The sequence below is a fragment of the Leopardus geoffroyi genome, chromosome C3 (genome assembly GCF_018350155.1).
Source record: "Leopardus geoffroyi isolate Oge1 chromosome C3, O.geoffroyi_Oge1_pat1.0, whole genome shotgun sequence".
Classification (NCBI taxonomy): domain Eukaryota; kingdom Metazoa; phylum Chordata; class Mammalia; order Carnivora; family Felidae; genus Leopardus; species Leopardus geoffroyi.
In genome coordinates, this window is record NC_059338.1 from 153,092,756 (window position 1) to 153,113,239 (window position 20,484).

Sequence of the window (20,484 nt, forward strand, 5' to 3'; positions counted from 1 at the left end):
AAATATAAGTAATTGTCATATACAAAAACCATAGGCTTTGATCTTTGGAAGATGTTTGATTACCTAAACTTGGTAATTGTTTTATAGGATTAAAATTAAGTTGGATCAAGGAGGAGTGATTCAAGATTTTATAAGTGCCCTAGAGCAGCTCTCTAATCCTGAAATGCTCTTTAAGGTAATGTAATAGCTTCCAGTTCATAAAACATAGAATTTGGATAAAATCTACTTGTAGTCAACTTGATTTTTCCCTTTTTTTTTTCTCCTGCACAGGACTGGACTGATGATATCAAGGTTGAACTAGCAAAAACCCCTGTTAATAAAAAACACATTGAAAAGATGTATGAAAGAATGTATGCAGCCTTGGGAGACCCAAAGGTTCCAGGCCTTGGAGCTTTCAGAAAGAGGTTCATTCAGGTATGGGTAGTCTGCTTGTATGATAATGGAACCATTGTGAAGATTAGTTTGTATATTTGCTGGCTTGTTAATAATTCTGGTTTTAAAATGTCTGTTGAGTTTGTAACCTTTTCTTTAGATCTGATACTTTCTGTGAGATAGTGATACATGTATTTATGTCAGATGGTGGCAGGTGAGGCAATAGAAAAACCATGGAGTTTTTATTGCATTATTTTCTTCATGCTCAGATTTTTAGATTTGAAGGTTGTGTGAGGTTTAGTAATTATAATTTTCATAATGATGTGTATGTTGGATCAAGAAAATATTTGCATTTTATAGTTGATACATTTTGAGCACTTAATATCTGTCCAAGGCATACTCCTGAGTGCTACAGGTCATACAAAGAGAAGACAGACCCAGTTCCTGAATTCAAAGGGATTGGCTGACAAATACAGTATATAAAGAACTGTGGCTTGAGGACAAGTGTGGATACATGAGAGCTGTTTCTAAAGTTGCCCTTCAGTTCAGGAAAAGCTCCTGGGAGCCAGTGGAGATCAAAATGAAACGTGAAATGTCCAGGTCTCATACTGCCATGCCTTGTGCTTGTTGTTCCCTCTAAGTGGGTTTACCTTCTCTCCCTTGTCCATCTGGAGAACTCACTCTTGAGACTTGACGAATGCATCATTTCTTCTGTAGAGCCTTCCCTGAGCCTCCTTCCCGGACAAGAATTAGATACTCCTTCTCTGCTGTGTAACACACCTTATGTACACCTTTGTTAGCATTAATCACACTGACTTTTGTTGTAACTTTGGTCAAATTACCTTTGTTTAGTAAACTTTCAGAGCGTGTGGAGAAGTCCTGGGACTCATACTGCCAGAGTTCTCAGTTTCAGTCTCTAGTGCAAAGGAGAATCTTTTTATTTTTTATTTATTTATTTATTTATTTATTTATTTCTTAACTTTTTTTTTTTAAGTTTATTCTGAGAGAGAGACAGCCTGAGTGGGTAAGGGACAGAGAGAGAAAGAGAGAGAGAGAGAGAGAGAGAATATCATAAGCAGGCTCCGCACTGTCAGCATATAGCCCAATGAGGGACTCGAACCCATGAAACTGCAAGATCACGACCTGAGCTGAAACCAAGAGCCAGACGTTTAACCAACTGAGGCACCCCTAGTGTTTTTTTAAGTAACTGCTTTATTAAGATATAATTCACACACCCTATAATCCATCTATTTAAAGTGTATAATACTGAAGGGGCGCCTGGGTGGTTCGGTCAGTTAAGCATCTGACTTCAACTCCGGTCATGATCTCATGGTTTGTGAGTTCGAGCCCCCCATCAGGCTCCACGCTGACATTGTGGAGATTGCCTGAGATTCTCTCTTTCTTCCTCTCTCTCTCTGCCCCTCCCCAACTCTCATGCACGCTCTGTCTCTCAAAATAAATAAATAAACTTTAAAAAGCAAAAGGGTACAATACTGTAGTTTTGTTATACTCAGAATTGTGTAAATATCACCACATTTTTGAACATTTTCATCACCCCAAAAAGAAAGCCCATACCTGTTAGCCGGTGCTCCCCATCCCCCACCCCCACCCGCTGCTTCCACTCCCAGGCAACCACCGAAGTGCCTTCTGTTTCTGTGGATTGCCTCTTTTGGACATTTTGTATAAATGGAATCTTACAGTATGTGACTGGCTTCCTTCACTCAGCATAATGTTTTCAGAATTCATCCGTGCTACAGCATGTGTCAGGACTTCATTCCTTTTTATTGCTGTATGCTATTCCACTGTTAGGGCCTGCCACATTTTCTTTATCCTTTTGTCAGCTGATGCACGTTTGGAGTATTTCCACGTCTTAGCTGTTATAAATACTGCTGCTGTGAGTATCTGTGTATGGGTTCTTCTGAGGAGATCCTCAGGAGTGGGAAACCGTATTTAATTCTTTCTTTAATTTATGCCCCCTGATTTAGACTTGTGGACAGGGATTTTTCTTTCCGCCTACTAAATACTGCCTGACATGAAACTGGCATCTTGAATTAGGTGAATAGTTGATATAGTTTTGGTAAGTAGAGATAGATTTTGGTGGGTACTTCCTACTTAGGGTAGTTTTAGTTAATGTTCTGAATGTGGGAACGTACAGCACTATCTGTTGCCTGAATGTGACCAGGGATGTATCCTGAAAGTGAAGGTAAAACCCTAACTTCTCTATATTCCATATTGTGACATATATTAGGCTCCACATTGTATGAAGTCTGTCTCACAGTATTGAATATGCAAGGGCCTCATAACAGAAAGTATACATACTTTACTTAAAATCAGTGTACTAGCATTAATGAAATTTACAGAATTGTAGAATCCTAGGTTTGGAAAAGTATTTGTGTTGGTTTTGTCTGAAACCAGTAGTCTGCATGCATTTTCTGTAAAGGTCCAGATTTTCCGCTTTTAGGCCATTCCAGACTCATGTTACAAGTACTCAGATCTGCCATCCTAGTGCAAAAGCAGCCCTAGACGGTGTGTGAGTGAATGGATATCGTGGACAGGATTCCAATAAAATTTTGTTCATGAAAACAGGCAGTGGGCTTTGACTTGCAGACTGTAGTTTTTCATGCCTTGTTCTACACAGAGAAGCTAGATCTGAAAAACAGAGACTCGCCCAGTGTCAAATGGGGAGAATGGCAGAATGGCAACTGACGCCAGGTCCCCCAGCATAGTGGAACCAATCCATCACCTGGGAGAAGACTTCGTTTCAGCAGTACCGCTCTTCTGCAGCCTTCCCCCATCTGCCCTGCTCTCAGGGTGCTGTGACCCCAGTTTGCTGCCTGTCTGTCTCCTCAGTGTGACAATGTCTGACCCTGTTTATCCCCTGTGTCCCCAGTGAAGACTGTGTGTTATCCCTTGAATTCATGGCCACTTTTCCCTGCGTGCTGGGAAGGCTTTACCCTGGAAATCTGTTAGGGTGGACCACTTCTTCCCAGCTGCTGCTGAGCACAGCTTCTGCCAACTCTAACCGAGGGAGCGTGTCATAGCGGCAGAAACGAACCTCGATCATTCCTACCAGGCATGATACTTGTTTTGAGGTTGATTTCTAGTACCTTGGAAAACCAGTCTAGAACTTTATGCTTCATACCAAATCAGCCTACGATTTGCATTAATTGATTAAAATAATGATCTGTCAAAACAGAATTTCACTTCAGAGGGCATTATGCCATTCACATATGTTGCTGGTCCTGATTATGTTTGGGAAATAGATAATCTTTCCATGTATTCTAAGAATTGCAGATTGTTTCTATACTTTTAATCTATTTACAGATTAAAGAATAAGTTTGTTTTATAGATGTCAATTTTACTATAATGGATTGTCTTAAAATAGAGCAAATATTTCATTTATACCAGATTTGTGTTTTGGGGTGAGTTTGAAATTTTGTAAAAAATTTCTAATTAAAGACGAGTAGGTAAATTTTGATGACTATTATTAAGTCACTATTAATGATACTCTTGAGTTGTGTTTTTGTTTTATTTTATATCAAAAATATAGGGACTATACGATTAGAGACTAATACAAAGAAATATTTGTTAGGTTCCAAGATAAAGGACTTACAATTATTGCTTTTAGAAATATAAATTATCTAAATGTTTGTACTGGTTTATGATCCAGAATAATGGCTTAAAAAACCCTTATTAAGGAAAGGAGTATTTTTATATTTTGTTCTTCAGCTGTGATGAAGAATCATGGGCTTTTCATTTTGATTGAATTACTCTATTTAGTACCTCATTCCTTCATTTTTAAAAATATTTATTTATTTTTGAGAGAGAGAGACAGAGTGTGGGTGGGGGAGGGACAGTGGGAGAGGGAGACAGAATTGGAAGCAGGCTCCAGGCTCTGAGCTGTCAGCACATAGCCTGATGCGGGGCTCAAACTCATGAGCTGTGAGATCATGATCTGAGCTGAAGTCTGGCGCTTAACCAACTGAGCCACCCAGGCACCTCAGTACCTCATTCCTAAGTATTCTTCTTGTCATAACGATGTAGACCAGTAACTAGATAATGAACACAAAGAGGTTGAAAGGTTTTTAAGCCCTTATTAGAATTTATGATTAGAATTTATGACTGTAAGTCCCCACTGACGCCTTTCTGTCTTTTCAAAGGAACACAAAGAAACAAACAAAAGACAGGCTTCTCAAGTTTAGAGTATTGAAACATTCAAGGAAAGCAAAACTATAAACCTTAAAAACAGAAAAAAAGCCTAAATAATTGGATACTTGTTATAAACATAAGCCTAGAACCTTCCTCAAAGTTTAAACTAAACATTAATATTTAAGGTAAATTATTATTAATTTCAGGCTTTTGGAAAAGAATTTGATAAATATTTTGGAAAAGGAGGTTCTAAGCTACCTGGAATGAAACTCCGTGACTTCACCGACATTACCAACTCACTACTATCTAAAATGTGCAGAGACTCAAAGCCACCTGGGAATCTGAAAGAATGTTCACCCTGGATGAGTGATTTCAAAGTAGAATTCTTGAGAAATGAGCTGGAGATTCCTGGTGAGTTAACCCTTAGGGTGACAAAACTGGACTTTAAGGAGAATAGTAGGGTAGCAAGGACTTTTGATTTCTAAAATAGTAATATTGGGATCTTGATAGTTACCTTTTTTTTTTTTAAGAATTTAATAAATTTATTAAGAATTTAAAATTTTGCCATACTTTTTTGTCATTAGGAGAATCTATAATTACTTTGAATTAGGGAGTCTACTCCATTAATTAGGAAGCTAACTTCCATTAGTCAAATTGAAAAATAATAGCATTATTTTTAAAAAGTCAGATTTTTTTTAATGAAAACTTTCAGTAAAAAATTTTATTGTATAACTTTTTAAAATTAAATCAACAGGTATGTGTTAAAATACAGGGTTCTGTAACAAACTGTACCTAAAGAAAGCTTCTATGGTTTGTCTTAGGTCAGTATGATGGCAAAGGAAAGCCAGTGCCAGAATACCATGCACGAATCACCGGGTTTGATGAGCGGGTAGGTACCAGTGTGTGGATTGCAAGTGTGGTATTTAGTCCTTCAGGTATGAGAATGATGTATTTGTCTTTACCAAACAAAAGACAGTTTCCCACCTTGGTTTCGATTGCAGTTTTCTGATCCTATTATTGATCCTATTATTTGCTGAATTTCTTTTTTTTTTTTTCAATATATGAAATTTATTGTCAAATTGGTTTCCATACAACACCCAGGGCTCATCCCAAAAGGTGCCCTCCTCAATACCCATCACCACCCTTCCCTCCCTCCCACCCCCCATCAACCCTCAGTTTGTTCTGTTTTTAAGAGTCTCTTATGCTTTGGCTCTCTCCCACTCTAACCTCTTTTTTTTTTTTCCTTCCCCTCCCCCATGGGTTTCTGTTAAGTTTCTCAGGATCCACATAAGAGTGAAAACATATGGTATCTGTCTTTCTCTGTATGGCTTATTTCACTTAGCATAACACTCTCCAGTTCCATCCATGTTGCTACAAAGGGCCATATTTCATTCTTTCTTAATGCTATGTAGTACTCCATTGTGTATATAAACCACAATTTCTTTATCCATTCATCAGTTGATGGACATTTAGGCTCTTTCCACAATTTGGCTATTGTTGACAGTGCTGCTATAAACATTGGGGTACAAGTGCCCCTATACATCAGTACTCCTGTGTCCCTTGGGTAAATTCCTAGCAGTGTTACTGCTGGGTCATAGGGTACGTCTATTTTTAATTTTTTGAGGAACCTCCACACTGCTTTCCAGAGCGGCTGCACCAATTTGCATTCCCACCAACAGTGCAAGAGGGTTCCCGTTTCTCCACATCCTCTCCAGCATCTATAGTCTCCTGATTTGTTCATTTTGGCCACTCTGACTGGCGCCAGCACCATTTGTTGAAGAGACTGTCTTTTTTCCATTGGATGTTCTTTCCTGCTTTGTCAAAGATTAGTTGGCCATACGTTTGTGGGTCTAGTTCTGGGGTTTCTATTCTATTCCATTGGTCTGTGTGTCTGTTTTTGTGCCAATACCATGCTGTCTTGATGATTACAGCTTTGTAGTAGAGGCTAAAGTCTGGGATTGTGATGCCTCCCGCTTTGGTCTTCTTCAAAATTACTTTGGCTATTCAGGGCCTTTTGTGGTTCCATATGAATTTTAGGATTGCTTGTTCTAGTCTCGAGAAGAATGCTGGTGCGATTTTGATTGTGATTGCATTGGATATGTAGCTTTGGGTAGTATTGACATTTTGACAATATTTATTCTTCCAATCCATGAGCACGGAATGTTTTTCCATTTCTTTGTATCTTCTTCAATTTCCTTCATAAGCTTTCTATAGTTTTCAGCATACAGATCTTTTACATCTTTGGTTAGATTTATCCCTAGGTATTATATGCTTCTTGGTGCAATGCAATTGTGAATGGGATCAGTTTCTTTATTTGTCTTTCTGTTGCTTCATTATTAGTGTATAAGAATGCAACTGATTTCTGTACATTGATTTTGTATCCTGCAACTTTGCTGAATTCATGTATCAGTTCTAGCAGACTTTTGGTGGAGTCTGTCGGATTTTCCATGTATAATATCATATCATCTGCAAAAAGTGAAAGCTTAACTTTATCTTTGCCAATTTTGATGCCTTTGATTTCCTTTTGTTGTCTGATTGCTGATGCTAGAACTTGCAGCACTATGTTAAACAACAGTGGTGAGAGTGGACATCCCTGTCGTGTTCCTCGTCTCAGGGAAAAAGCTCTCAGTTTTTCCCCATTGAGGATGATATTAACTGTGGGCTTTTCATAAATGACTTTTATGATGTTTAAGTATGTTCCTTCTATCCCGACTTCCTCGAGGGTTTTTATTAAGAAAGGATGCTGAATTTTGTCAAATGCTTTTTCTGCATCGATTGACATGATCATATAGTTCTTATCTTTTCTTTTATTAATGTAATGTATCACACTGATTGATTTGCGAATGTTGAACCAGCCCTGCAGCCCAGGAATGAATCCCACTTGATCATGGTGAATAATTCTTTTTATATGTCGTTGAATTCGATTTGCTAGTAGCTTATTGAGAATTTTTGCATCCATATTCATCAGGGATATTGGCCTGTAGTTCTCTTTTTTTTGCTGGGTCTCTGTCTGGTTTAGGAATCAAAGTAATACTGGCTTCATAGAATGAGTCTGGAAGTTTTCCTTCCCTTTCTATTTTTTGGAATAGCTTGAGAAGGATAGGTATTATCTCTGCTTTAAACGTCTGGTAGAACTCCCCTGGGAAGCCATCTGGTCCTGGACTCTTATTTGTTGGGAGGTTTTTGATGACTGATTCAATTTCTTCTCTGGTTATGGATCTGTTCAAGCTTTCTATTTCCTCCTGATTGAGTTTTGGAAGTGTGTGGGTGCTTAGGAATTTGTCCATTTCTTCCAGGTTGTCCAGTTTGTTGGCATATAATTTTTCATAGTATTCCCTGATAATTGCTTGTATCTCTGAGGGATTGGTTGAAATAACTGCATTTTCATTCATGATTTTATCTATTTGGGTCATCTCCCTTTTCTTTTTGAGAAGCCTGGCTAGAGGTTTATCAATTTTGTTTATTTTTTCAAAAAACCAACTCTTGGTTTCGTTGATCTACTCTACAGTTTTTTTAGATTCTGTATTGCTTATTTCCGCTCTGATCTTTATTATTTCTCTTCTTCTGCTGGGTTTAGGCTGCCTTTGCTGTTCTGCTTCTATTTCCTTTAGCTGTGCTGTTAGATTTTGTATTTGGGATTTTTCTTGTTTCTTGAGATAGGCCTGGATTGCAATGTATTTTCCACTCAGGACTGCCTTTGCTGCATCCCAAAGCGTTTGGATTGTTGTATTTTCATTTTCATTTGTTTCCATATATTTTTTAATTCCTTCTCTAATCGCCTGGTTGACACACTCATTCTTTAGTAGGGTGTTCCTTAACCTCCATGCTTTTGGAGGTTTTCCAGACCTTTTCCGGTGGTTGATTTCAAGCTTCATAGCATTGTGGTCTGAAAGTATGCATGGTATTATCTCAGTTCTTGTATACTTATGAAGGGCTGTTTTGTGACCCAGTATGTGATGTATCTTGGAGAATGTTCCATGTGCACTCGAGAAGAAAGTATATTCTGTTGCTTTGGTTTGCAGAGTTCTAAATATATCTGTCAAGTCCATCTGATCCAATGTCTCATTCAGGGCCCTTGTTTCTTTACTGACCGTGTGTCCAGATGACCTATCCATTTCTGTAAGTGGAGTGTTAAAGTCCCCTGCAATTACCACATTCTTATCAATAAGGTTGCTTATGTTTGTGAGTAATTGGTTTATATATTTGGGGGCTCCCGTATTCGGCGCATAGACATTTATAATTGTTAGCTCTTCCTGATGGATAGACCCTGTGATTATTATATAATGCCCTTCTTCATCTCTTGTTACAGCCTTTAATTTAAAGTCTAGTTTGCCGGATATAAGTATGGCTACTCCAGCTTTCGTTTGACTTCCAGTGGCATGATAAATAGTTCTCCATCCCCTCACTCTCAATCTGAAGGTGTCCTCAGGTCTAAAATGAGTCTCTTGTAGACAGCAAATAGATGGGTCTTGTTTTTTTATCCATTCTGATACCCTGTGTCTTTTGGTTGGCGCATTTAGTCCATTTACGTTCAGTGTTACTATAGAAAGATATGGGTTGTCATTGTGATGTCTGTAGGTTTCATGCTTGTAGCGATGTCTCTGGTACTTTGTCTCACAGGATCCCCCTTAGGACCTCTTGTAGGGCTGGTTTAGTGGTGACGAATTCCTTCAGTTTTTGTTTGTTTGGGAATACCTTTATCTCTCCTTCTATTCTAAATGACAGACTTGCTGGATAGAGGATTCTCGGCTGCATATTTTTTCTGTTCATCACATTGAAGATTTCGTGCCATTCCTTTCTGGCCTGCCACGTTTCGGTAGAGAGATCCATCATGAGTCTTATCGGTCTCCCTTTATATGTTAGAGCACATTTATCCCTCGCTGCTTTCAGAATTTTCTCTTTATCCTTGTATTTTGCCAGTTTCACTATGATATGCCATGCAGAAGATTGATTCAAGTGACGTCTGAAGGGAGTTCTCTGTGCGTCTTGGATTTCAATGCCTTTTTCCTTCCCTAGATCAGGGAAGTTCTCAGCTATTATTTCTTCAAGTACACCTTCAGCACCTTTCCCTCTCTCTTCATTCTCTGGGATACCAATTATGCATAGATTATTTCTCTTTAGTGCATCACTTAGTTCTCTAATTTTCCCTTAATACCCCTGGATTTTTTTTATCTCTTTTTCTCAGCTTCTTCTTTTTCCATAATTTTATCTTCTAGTTCCCCTATTCTCTCCTCTGCCTCTTCAGTCTGAGCCGTGGTGGTCTCCATTTTATTTTGCAGCTCATTTATAGCCTTTTTTAGCTCCTCCTGGCTGTTCCTTAGTCCCTTGATCTCCGTAGCAATAGATTCTGTGCTGTCCTTTATACTGTTTTCAAGCCCAGCGATTAATTTTATGACTATTATTCTAAATTCACTTTCTGTTATATTGTTTAAATCGTTTTTGATCAGTTCGTTAGCTGTCGTTATTTACTGGAGATTCTTTTGAGGGGAATTCTTCCGTTTCCTCATTTTGGATAGTCCCTGGAGTGGTGCGGGACTGGGGGGCACTTCCCCTGTGCTGTCTTGAATACCTTGTGTTGGTGGGCGGGGCCATAGACCCGATGTCTGCCCCTAACCCACCACTGGGGCCACAGTCAGACTGGTGTGTACCTTCTCTTCCCGTCTCCTAGGGGCGGGATTCACTGTGGGGTGGCATGGCCCGTCTGGGCTACTTGCACACTGCCAGGCTTGTGGTGCTGGGGATGTGGCATATTAGCTGGGGTGGATTGGCAAGGGGCACAGGGGCGGGAGGGGGAGGCTCAGCTCGCTTTTCCTTCAGAGATCTGTTTTGGGAGGGGCCCTGCGGCACCGGGAGGGAGTCAGACCCTCCGGAGGGATGGATCCGCAGAAGCACAGCGTTGGGTGTTTGTGCGGTGCAAGCAAGTTCCCTGGCAGGAACCGGTTACCTTCGGGATTTTGGCTGGGGGATGGGTGAGGGAGATGGCGCTGGCAAGCGCCTTTGTTCCCCGCCGAGCTGAGCTCTGTCGTCCGGGGCTCAACAGCTCTCCCTCCCGTCGTCCTCCAGCCCTCCCGTTTCCAAGCAGAGCTGTTAGCTTAGAACCTTCCAGATGTCAAGTCCGCTTGCTGTCAGAACACACTCCATCCGGCCCTTCCACTTTTGCCAGCCAGACTCGGGGTCTCTGCTTGGCCGGCGGACCGCCCCTCCGCCCTGGCTCCTTCCCACCAGTCCGTGCAGCGCGCACCGCCTCGCCGCCCTTCCTACCCTCTTCCGTGGGCCTCTTGTCTGCGCCTGGCTCTGGAGACTCCATTCTGCTAGTCTTCTGGCAGTTTTCTGGGTTATTTACGCAGATGTGGGTGGAATCTAAGTGATCAGTAGGACATGGTGAGCCCAGCGTCCTCCTATGCCGCCATATTCTCTCCTCGCCTTCCCAACAGTCTACTGAATTTCTTAATATAATGTTTTGATGCGTCAACATCTGTCATATTTAAGAATGTAACAAACTCAAAACGTAAACTGTGTGTATGCATGTGTATGTATGTACCTTCTATAAAATATATGTGGGGTTAGGTTAAGTAATTTTAGGAAGTTAACATGTATATATGTTGCTCATTATTAAGGATATCCACATTTATAAGCAATTAAATGTAGCAAGGAATATGAAGTTTCCAGAGGCACAGCAGTAGGGCTTGAACAGGTAACACATCTTTTGCTGGTACTAGATTCTGTTATTTTTCTGTCGCTTGACTCTGTCTTCAAAGAGAGGTCTCTTTTTGAGGAATGAGTACCAACCAGCCTTACTTTTCCTCTTTTGATAATATGATCGGTTTTTTTGTCAGTTTTTTAGACTGCACCTAAAATATTTTAATAAATCTTAAAGGTAAAAGTAATGGCTTCTATCAGAAAACCGAAGCGCATCATCATCCGAGGCCATGATGAGAAAGAGTACCCCTTCCTTGTCAAGGGGGGTGAAGACCTGCGCCAGGACCAGCGGATTGAGCAGCTCTTCGAGGTCATGAATGTCCTCCTTTCTCAGGATGCCGCCTGTAGCCAGAGAAACATGCAGCTGAAGACCTACCGTGTCATACCCATGACCTCCAGGTGAGACCAATGCACATGGTCATTCTAGAACAGACTTACATGAATGGAAATTCTGGCTCTCAGCCCAATCCCCATTTAAGGTTACAGAGCTGGGCTTGGAAGTCACCTGACAATTCAGTGTTTTATTTAGCGTTCACAAAGAGCTAAACAGAATAATAAGCACTTGTAAACCTCTGCTTTTCAGACTTAATGTGGAGACGGTAAGTGAAGAACTGACATGAAGAAATCTGCTTTTGCTTCTGCAGGACTAGAAAGAACAGTTTGGGTTTGTGTTCATAAACTGTTCATTCTCCTTTTCAGATTAGGACTAATTGAGTGGATTGAAAATACTTTTACCTTGAAGGACCTTCTTTTGAGTCACATGTCACAAGAGGAGAAAGCAGCTTATACAAGGTGACTTAGAGCCCCAATACTCCTTCTTCAGCCCTTCCCCGGGTACTTATGTCCTGCAAGCCTGTTACTCCCCAGTCATAATACCTCGGAGTAACGTTGTTTTAGATCACGTTTTCTCTACCTCGTGTTTCCAGTGTCATTTCTGGGCCCCCTTATTTATTTATTTGATTTTTTTTTTGTTTGTTTAATTAATTTTTTGAGAGAGAGATAGAGTGAGAGCAGGGGAGGGGCAGAGAGAGAGAGAGGGAGAGAGAGAATCCCAAGCAGGCTCTGCTCTGTCAGCACAGAGTCCAGTGCAGGGCTTGAGCTCACAAACTGTGAGATCATGACCTGAACCAAAATCAAGAGTCGGACACTTAACCCACTGAGCCACCCAGGTGCCCCTGGGCACCTTTTCAACTGGGCCCCTGAGCCATACCTTGGCCAGTTGTTTACTCTGCCTCTGGCTGGGTGAATAAACTAAAGGGAGTAGAGGGTTCCAAACAGTAGTTGTGTGCGTTTTACCACAGTGAACCGAAGTATTAGCTTTGCAAACAACAACAAAAAACTCGAAGGAAATAAAGTAAATAATAAGATTAGCAGCTAACATTTAATTAAAAATTTTCTGCATTCTAGGCAGTATTCTAAGTTCTTAATGTGAATGAAATCATTTCTTTCTTACAAAAACCTACAAGTTTTTGTTAACACCTCTGTTCAGATAAGGATGTTGAGACCCAGAGAGGTTATGTAACTAGTCCTAGGCTGCCCAGCATCAAGTGGGCTAGCTAGAATTATTAGTGAGTAATTCTAGGTTATGATACTGGTGCTTTTTATTTTTCTTTATCCTTTCATATTTTCCAAATTGCCTACAATGAACACATGTTTTTTAATCACAAAGGATTGGGTGTTTTTATTTCTGTGAAGAATAAAAAGGACCACATTGAAAGACATTTTGAAGGAGTTGACAAGTTTTGGTGACTAGCTGTATGATAAAGGAAGAGGAAACAGCCATAAATCTGGGCCATTTCTCTTCATTATACCCTTTTCTGTCCTGAAAGTATTTACATAGGAGCAATATTCTCATCAGTCAGAAATGATTTCTGTGCAATTAAGCATATTCTTATTCATACTCTTGCTGTTGTTACATAGGCTTTGTTCACGAACTTTTAATTCCAGTCATTTGAGTCCTTTGCCCATAGTTGTTTCTGCCTTCCCTGGGAGACAGGGAAACTGATGGACAGTACTTTCCGGGGTCAGGCAGCCCACATCTCACTCCAGTGCCAACTGACAGTGGTCCTAACACGTAGTAGGACTCTTGAAAAAGTGACTTGCCTTTCCCTTGGTCCCATGCCTCCATTTCTAAGATGGGATAGTAATGTAAAATACATAAGGTAAACATAGGTATCAATGGAGTTTAAAGTACTCTTCAAATATATATATATATATATATATATATATATTTGAAGTATATAAAGTATATATGTATATATTTGATGTATATAAAGTATATATATATATTTGAAGTATATAAAGTATACTTTAGAAGTATATAAAAGTATATATATAAAGAAGTATATATAAAGAAGTATATAAAATTCCTTCCTGCTACCTTTTTAAAAAAATGTTCTTGATGTTTATTTTTGAAAGAGCACAAGCAAGGGAGGAGCAGAGAGAGGGACATACAGAGTCTGAAGCAGGCTCCAGGCTCTGAGCTGTCAGCAAGAGCCCAACACAGGGCTCAAACCCACAGACCATGAGATCATGACCTGAGCCGAAGTTGGATGCTTAACTGACTGAGCCACCCAGGTGCGCCTCCCACTGCCTTCGTAAAACAAGGCGCTTCCGCCCTCTACTAGTAAAATCGTTGCTTTTATTTTTCTTAATTTATATGTTGCCGTTTCCTGGCTTAAACATCCCATTTGAAACTAGGAGAGAATTTAGATTGAAATGGAGAGCTCTGTTGTGAAATTAACTTAGTAGTAACTCAGAAAAGATTCACCTTAAGTGATTGAACTTCTAAGTAACATATGATACAGTTCTTTCTTCAGATTTCTTTTTAGGAAAACTTAAAGCTTTTGACACAACCCCAAAGTGACTGAACGTGCAAAAAACATGTTTCCAACAGCCCAATAATGCGTTTTGCCTGTGAAACATTACTGAAAACAGCTTTGTAAATTCAATTCAAAACCATTGTCATTTAACAAAATACCGTATTGGGGCACCTGGGTGGCTCAGTCGGTAAAGTATCCGACTTTGACTCAGGTCATGATCTCACAGTTCATGGGTTTGAGGTCCATGTCCGGCTCTGTGCTGACAGGGCAGAGCCTGGAGCCTGCTTCAGATTCTGTGTCTCTGTCTCTCTTTGCCCCTCCCCAGCTCACACTCTGTCTTTCTCTCTTTCTCTCTCAAAAATAAACATTAAAAAAGAGGGGGGGCACCTGGGTGGCTCAGTCGGTTAAGCGTCCGACTTTGGCTCAGGTCATGATCTCACAGCTGGTGGGTTCGAGCCCCGCATTGGGCTCTGTGCTGACAGGTCAGAGCTTGGAGCCTGCTTCAGATTCTGTAACTCCCTCTCTCTCTCTGCCTCTTCCCCGCTCGCACTCTGTCTGTCTCTTAAAAATAAATAAACATTTAAAAAAAATAATAATAAAAAAAGAAAATACCTTATTGTATTTAATATTGATTTTGTTTGTGTCTGCATACTGGAAATGGCGACAAAAGAGTGTGGCAAGCCAAAAAGAGCCTTGTTGTTAAGGCTCTCTTCCACTACCAGATTTTTAGAACTGTATGCCTGGATCATTAGCACTTACATTTAATTCATCTTGTTCCTCTCTATGTGAGGTGGGAAGTTTATTGTATCTGATCACTTTGTGCCTGAATTTTTGCATAGGAAATAGCCTTTGTCTCTTTCAGAGTAACTAAGAATAAATGACAATATATTGAGATTCTAGATCCAGAGTAACATGGGTTCAGTGTTAATATTAAATGTGATTGAAAGTCATATTTATTTCCCTGCCTTTTCACTATTTTTCAATTAATTCTTGGTGATCTTTGCCTCTGAATTTACAATGCTAAATATCTTCCTGCTGCTGTTTCCCTTTTTCCTACTTGTTAGTGATCCCAGAGCACCACCACATGAATATAGAGAATGGCTGGCAAAGATGTCTGGGAAACATGATGTGGGCGCTTACGTGTCGATGTTTAAGTAAGTTTTGTTTTGATTTTCCTTTTTAGTGACTAGTTCATTCTTCTCAAAGTTGTGTATTTACTTTTGTTTCTTAGAACGTTTTGCTTCCGAGAGATCATCAAAATCTAGCTGTTTGATATTTGAGCTTCAGTGTAAATTATTTCAAATTTTAAATTTCAAGTCATAGGAATTTGTTCTAATTAGGTATTTCCTATTATTAAATCATAGGGCAGCTAGTCGTACTGAAACAGTCACATCTTTTAGAAGAAGGGAAAATAAAGTGCCAGCTGATCTCTTAAAGTAAGTATCCTTCTGACTTTACAAACTAGCTGGTGGTGTAGCAGAGACTACAGAGATCATGTCTCCCTCCCCCAGGCGGGCCTTTCTGAAGATGAGCACAGGCCCTGAGGCCTTCCTGGCACTCCGCTCCCACTTTGCCAGCTCTCATGCTCTTCTGTGCATTAGCCACTGGATTCTGGGCATTGGAGACAGACATCTGAACAATTTCATGGTAAGCATGGAGACAGGCGAAATGATTGGAATCGACTTTGGACATGCATTTGGATCAGCTACTCAGGTATGCTCACTTTGCTCTCATTGTTCTTGCCTGATTTAGAACCATAGTCCTAGGACCTTCTGGAAATGGATAGATTTTAAATCAATTAGATTGATTTGTCGTGGTCATTAAATTTGACATTCTTGCAGAATAAAGGATAATCTCAACTTTGTTTTGGCCTTGTTCAGACAGGTTATAGAAGGTATGATGATGCTCATTTGTGGAATTTAATAAATAAAACAGATGAACATATGCGAGGGGGAAAATAAAGAGGGAAGCAAACCATAAGAGACTCTAAAAGACAGAACAAATTGAGGGTTGATGGAAGGAGGTGGGTGAGAGATGGGCTAGATGGGAGGGCATTTGTTATGAGCATTGGGTGTTGTATGTAAGTGATGAATCACTAAATTCTACTCCTGAAACCAATATTGTACTCTATATTAACCAGCTAGAATTTAAATAAAAATTTGAAAAGAAAAAAGAATATAAACAACAACAAAAAAAGGTGTGATGAGTTGTATAACTAGAGCCAAGAATAAAATGTGTTCCTATTAAAAGGGAAGACTTTAAGGTTTTATGAAGCCCCATAATCAAAATGTCTTGCACAAGATGTGATACAAATCTTTTCTCTGACATTAAACCCTGAATATTTTCAGCTGCACTTATAAATCTCTGCAGGCTGTGTGGTCCTACACACACACACAGGTTTGTGCAAAGATGATTGTGTTGGGTACTCTTGGGCGCAGTGGGTTCACATCTGTGTAGCCGATATCATTTCTCACTCACTCTGAACAGTAACTATGAGAAGATGCTCTGTGCCTTTTCCCTGAGGTTTCTAGTTCATATGTCCTCCTGGTCCATGTTTTTCCCTCCTTAGTTTCTGCCTGTCCCTGAGTTGATGCCTTTTCGTCTGACTCGCCAATTTATCAATCTGATGTTACCAATGAAAGAAGCAGGTGTTATGTGCAGTGTCATGGTGCATGCTCTGAGAGCCTTCCGCTCACACTCAGACCTGCTTATCAACACCATGGACGTGTTTGTAAAGGAACCTTCCTTCGACTGGAAAGTAGGGTTATTTGTTCTGTTTACTTTCATTACAACATACCAGTGACTGATCTGGCATCTCCTGTCATATGTTGGAAATGTATCAAATTTTGTTTATTAAAATATTTACATTGTGTTGTGCAGTATTTCTTAAAGTTAACATTTGGGGTCAGTTGACCTGTAAACCAGATAAGAGACATAATCTTCATTTGGAGAAAACTGTTGTTTCAAATGAGTATATTTCTAATGAGGAGTTAATGTAGACCTATTGGTGATTTAGGTCTGATTTCTGAGACAACTTTTAGCTTAAAATCTGTTTCATGTGAAGTCTTCCTTGATTATAAATCATAAATAGTAAGCCCCAAAAGAATGAGGCTTAGTGATGGCATCCTTGATGGGGATGTCATTGTCCCTGTTATGTGTATTACTACTATTAGAATGTGTATAAAAAGTTATAAAGCTCCCCCTAGTTATAGATATTTATTTTAAAATCATTACTGGTTCAGTGTTTTAATGTGATCACATATACTGTTATAATAAGCAGAGAACATCATGTTCTTTTCCTTTAGAATTTTGAACAGAAAATGCTAAAAAAAGGAGGATCATGGCTTCAAGAAGTAAACGTAACTGAAAAGAATTGGTTTCCCCGCCAGAGAATACATTATGCTAAGAGAAAGTTAGCAGGTGCTAATCCGGCAGTTATTACTTGGTAAGATGGTTATTTGTGAACAAAACACCAACATGCTACTATTTACTAAAGAATGACTAACATATAAAGCATGGCTTTATGAAAAAAGCATGGCTTAAGGAGGTGAACTTCTGCAAGGCTGGGCAGGGTCTGTATCTCTGAAGCCTGTGTACTTGGCCTCTGCCCTCTTGGCACAGTCTTCAGGCTTCAAGTCGGTGCCTGGAATAACCAGTACCAATGTGAAGAACAGCAGGAGCATTTTTAGGCAATTACAATAATATTGGTATGTAAGAGGAGATTTAGATTTTAAAATTGCCTTTGTCCTTTTTAGGAGAAAATATGATCTGGGTTGGCACAGCACACAGGTGTGGAGAATCCACATTGTTGGCAAGAATCCAAATTGAGTTAGCCTTTAGGTTAGCTTCAAAAATTCTCTTGTTGGGACGCCTGGGTGGCTCACTTAAGCATCCGACTCTTGATTTTGTCTCCAGTCATGATCTCATGGTTCGTGAGCGCATCAGGCTCTGCACTGACAGCTCGAAGCCTGTTTGGGATTCTCTCCTCTCTGCCCCTCCCGAGTCACACGTGCGTGCGTGCTCTCCCTCCCTCCCTCTCTCTCTCTCTCTCTCTCTCTCTCTGTCTCAAATAAACGTAAAAGAAAATTTTTCTTATTGAGGTCTAAAGCAAATAGAAATTTATAGAGATGTTCCACAAGAGGGATAAAAATTGGACTTTACAATTAAGTAATAATAGCTGGCAGTCTGTGGTCAGTTGTTTTTTTGACAGGGGTACCAGTGGTCTTTCCAACAAATGGCTCTGGCAGAGGAACAAAAGTTGATCCCTATCCCACACAATACACAAAAATTAATACAGAATAGATCAGAGACCTAAATGTAAGAGCTAAAACTATAAAAGACTCAGAAGCACAGGGGTAGATCTTCATGACCTGATTTGGCAATGACTTTTGTCATTCTTAAGTATAACACCAAAAAGCACAGCAAAAAAAGAAAAAAAATAGGTAAATTCATATCAGAATTTAAGTTTTGTGCTTCACAGGATACCATCAAGAAAGTAAAGTAAAAAGACAACCCACAGAATGGGAGGAAGTATTTGAAAGTCACAGCTGATACAGGACTTGTATCTAGAATACATTAAAAAAAAATCTTACAACTTAATAAAAAGACAAACAATCCCCTTTAAAAAATGACCAAAGGATTTGAGCAGGCATTTCTGTAAAGAAGGTATACAAATGGCCAATAAGCATATGGAACGATGCCTGACATTATTAGTTATGAGGGAAATGCAGGTGAGGTACCACTTCAGACCAACTAGAATGGCTATAATAAAAAAAGTGGAATATAACATGTGTTGGGAAACGTGGAGAATTTGGAGCCCTTGTATGTTGCTGATGGGAATGTTAAACGGTGCAGCTGCTATGAACAGTCTGGCATTTCCTCAGAAAGTTAAATCTAGAATCACCATTTGGGCTTGTAATTCCAGTCCAGTCTTATGCACACACCAAAGAGAAATGAAAGTATACATTTACACAGAAACTTGCAGTCAAATGTTTACATATATAGATATATATTTATTTCTTTTAGGATTTTTTAGTAGATGAGCTTTGTTTATTTTTTTTTAAATAATCTCTGTGCCCAACGTGGGACTCAAACTCATGACCCTGAGATCAAGAGTCACGTGCCCTACCAACTGAGCCAGCCAGGCACCTGTAGACAAATGTTAATAGCAACATTATTTGTGTTCTGTGTTCCTACAAATCCAGTCTCTTGATTTCAAGATCATAAACCACAGAAAATGTTCTATAAGTGATGAGAGGAAACGTTTGGATAGGATAGCTAGGAATGCAGGCAACAAAGGAAAAATAATGCATGGTTCATGATTTTGAGTTTGTTTAATCTTTTTTCCAGTGATGAGCTCCTCCTGGGCCATGAGAACGTACTTGCCTTTGCAGATTATGTGGCTGTAGCACGAGGGAACAAAGATCACAACATCCGTGCCCAACAACCAGAGAGTGGACTGTCAGAAGAGGCTCAAGTGAAGTGCTTGATTGACCAAGCAACAGACCCCAATATCCTCGGCAGAACTTGGATAGGATGGGAGCCCTGGATGTGAAGATTATGGGAGTCAGTGGATAAAAAGCATGAAAGTGTTTAAAGAATCTCAACTCTCACCTACAGCAATCAACGTGCTGATTTTCCTGATGCACTAAAGAAATCTATTTAGTGGTAAAGTCTCGTAGCAGGAGTTTAATCAAGATCATGATGAATAAGTGAATATTGGTATAAATGAATGATTAGATTATAAACAACGATTAGAATTATAATAGAAAAATATATCTAAGCTTGTATAAGTATTAAATCAAGAATATAGCATATTACAAGTGCTATGACTTAGATAAACCAGCTATCTTAATAAATGGTTTAAGTATGAACATCCCATGCAGTGTTGTCGTTAGTAATTTGGCGCATTGGAAGTAACACCCAGAAGACTTCATCACTAAGATTTTATGATACGATGTTACATTATATTAGCAATACAGGAATAATAAGGAATGGTATGGCTTATAATATTTAGAAATGATTTCATTTGATATTTTACGATATTTTTCTAGTTTTTTTTCTCATTTTATTCTCTTCTTAGACATTTTATGATAGAATTGTTCTCTAGAAGAGAAAATATTTAGGAGAGAGAAAAACATTGGTCTTAGCACTCACTTTTGCTACCCTGATCCACAACAGGAAGATAGATGAATGTGCTTTGCATCCAGTAGCTTCAGAAATTGCAAGTGTGATGATGGGGTAGCACAGAGCATTTCAGTTGTAGGGGAAAAAAGAAATCCCTATTGGAAATGAATTCCTTATTTGGAGAGAAAACATGCATTTTATTTATTTTTTTAAAAAGTTTTTAATGTTTATTTATTTTTGAGAGAGAGAGACAGAGTATGAGCAGGGGAGGGGCAGGGAGAGAGGGAGACACAGAATCCAAAGCAGCTCTAGGCTC

At 39.4% G+C, this 20,484-nt stretch overlaps 1 protein-coding gene across 3 annotated transcripts in view; it reads left to right on the forward strand.

Annotated features, from left to right (window-relative positions):
* The window catches only part of PRKDC (protein kinase, DNA-activated, catalytic subunit), a 213,285-nt gene extending 193,365 nt beyond the window's left edge, over positions 1-19,920 (forward strand). For all 3 annotated transcript variants that reach the window (XM_045455381.1, XM_045455382.1, XM_045455383.1), the window contains 12 exons: positions 88-175; positions 271-414; positions 4,728-4,932; positions 5,343-5,410; positions 11,399-11,619; positions 11,920-12,012; positions 15,107-15,196; positions 15,407-15,478; positions 15,554-15,755; positions 16,612-16,800; positions 17,348-17,487; positions 19,392-19,920. In XM_045455381.1, the coding sequence (XP_045311337.1) occupies positions 88-175; positions 271-414; positions 4,728-4,932; positions 5,343-5,410; positions 11,399-11,619; positions 11,920-12,012; positions 15,107-15,196; positions 15,407-15,478; positions 15,554-15,755; positions 16,612-16,800; positions 17,348-17,487; positions 19,392-19,596 (1,717 nt within the window). In that variant the 3' untranslated portion in view covers positions 19,597-19,920. The remainder of the gene's footprint in view (positions 1-87; positions 176-270; positions 415-4,727; positions 4,933-5,342; positions 5,411-11,398; positions 11,620-11,919; positions 12,013-15,106; positions 15,197-15,406; positions 15,479-15,553; positions 15,756-16,611; positions 16,801-17,347; positions 17,488-19,391) is intronic.
* The last annotated feature ends 564 nt before the right edge of the window (positions 19,921-20,484 follow it).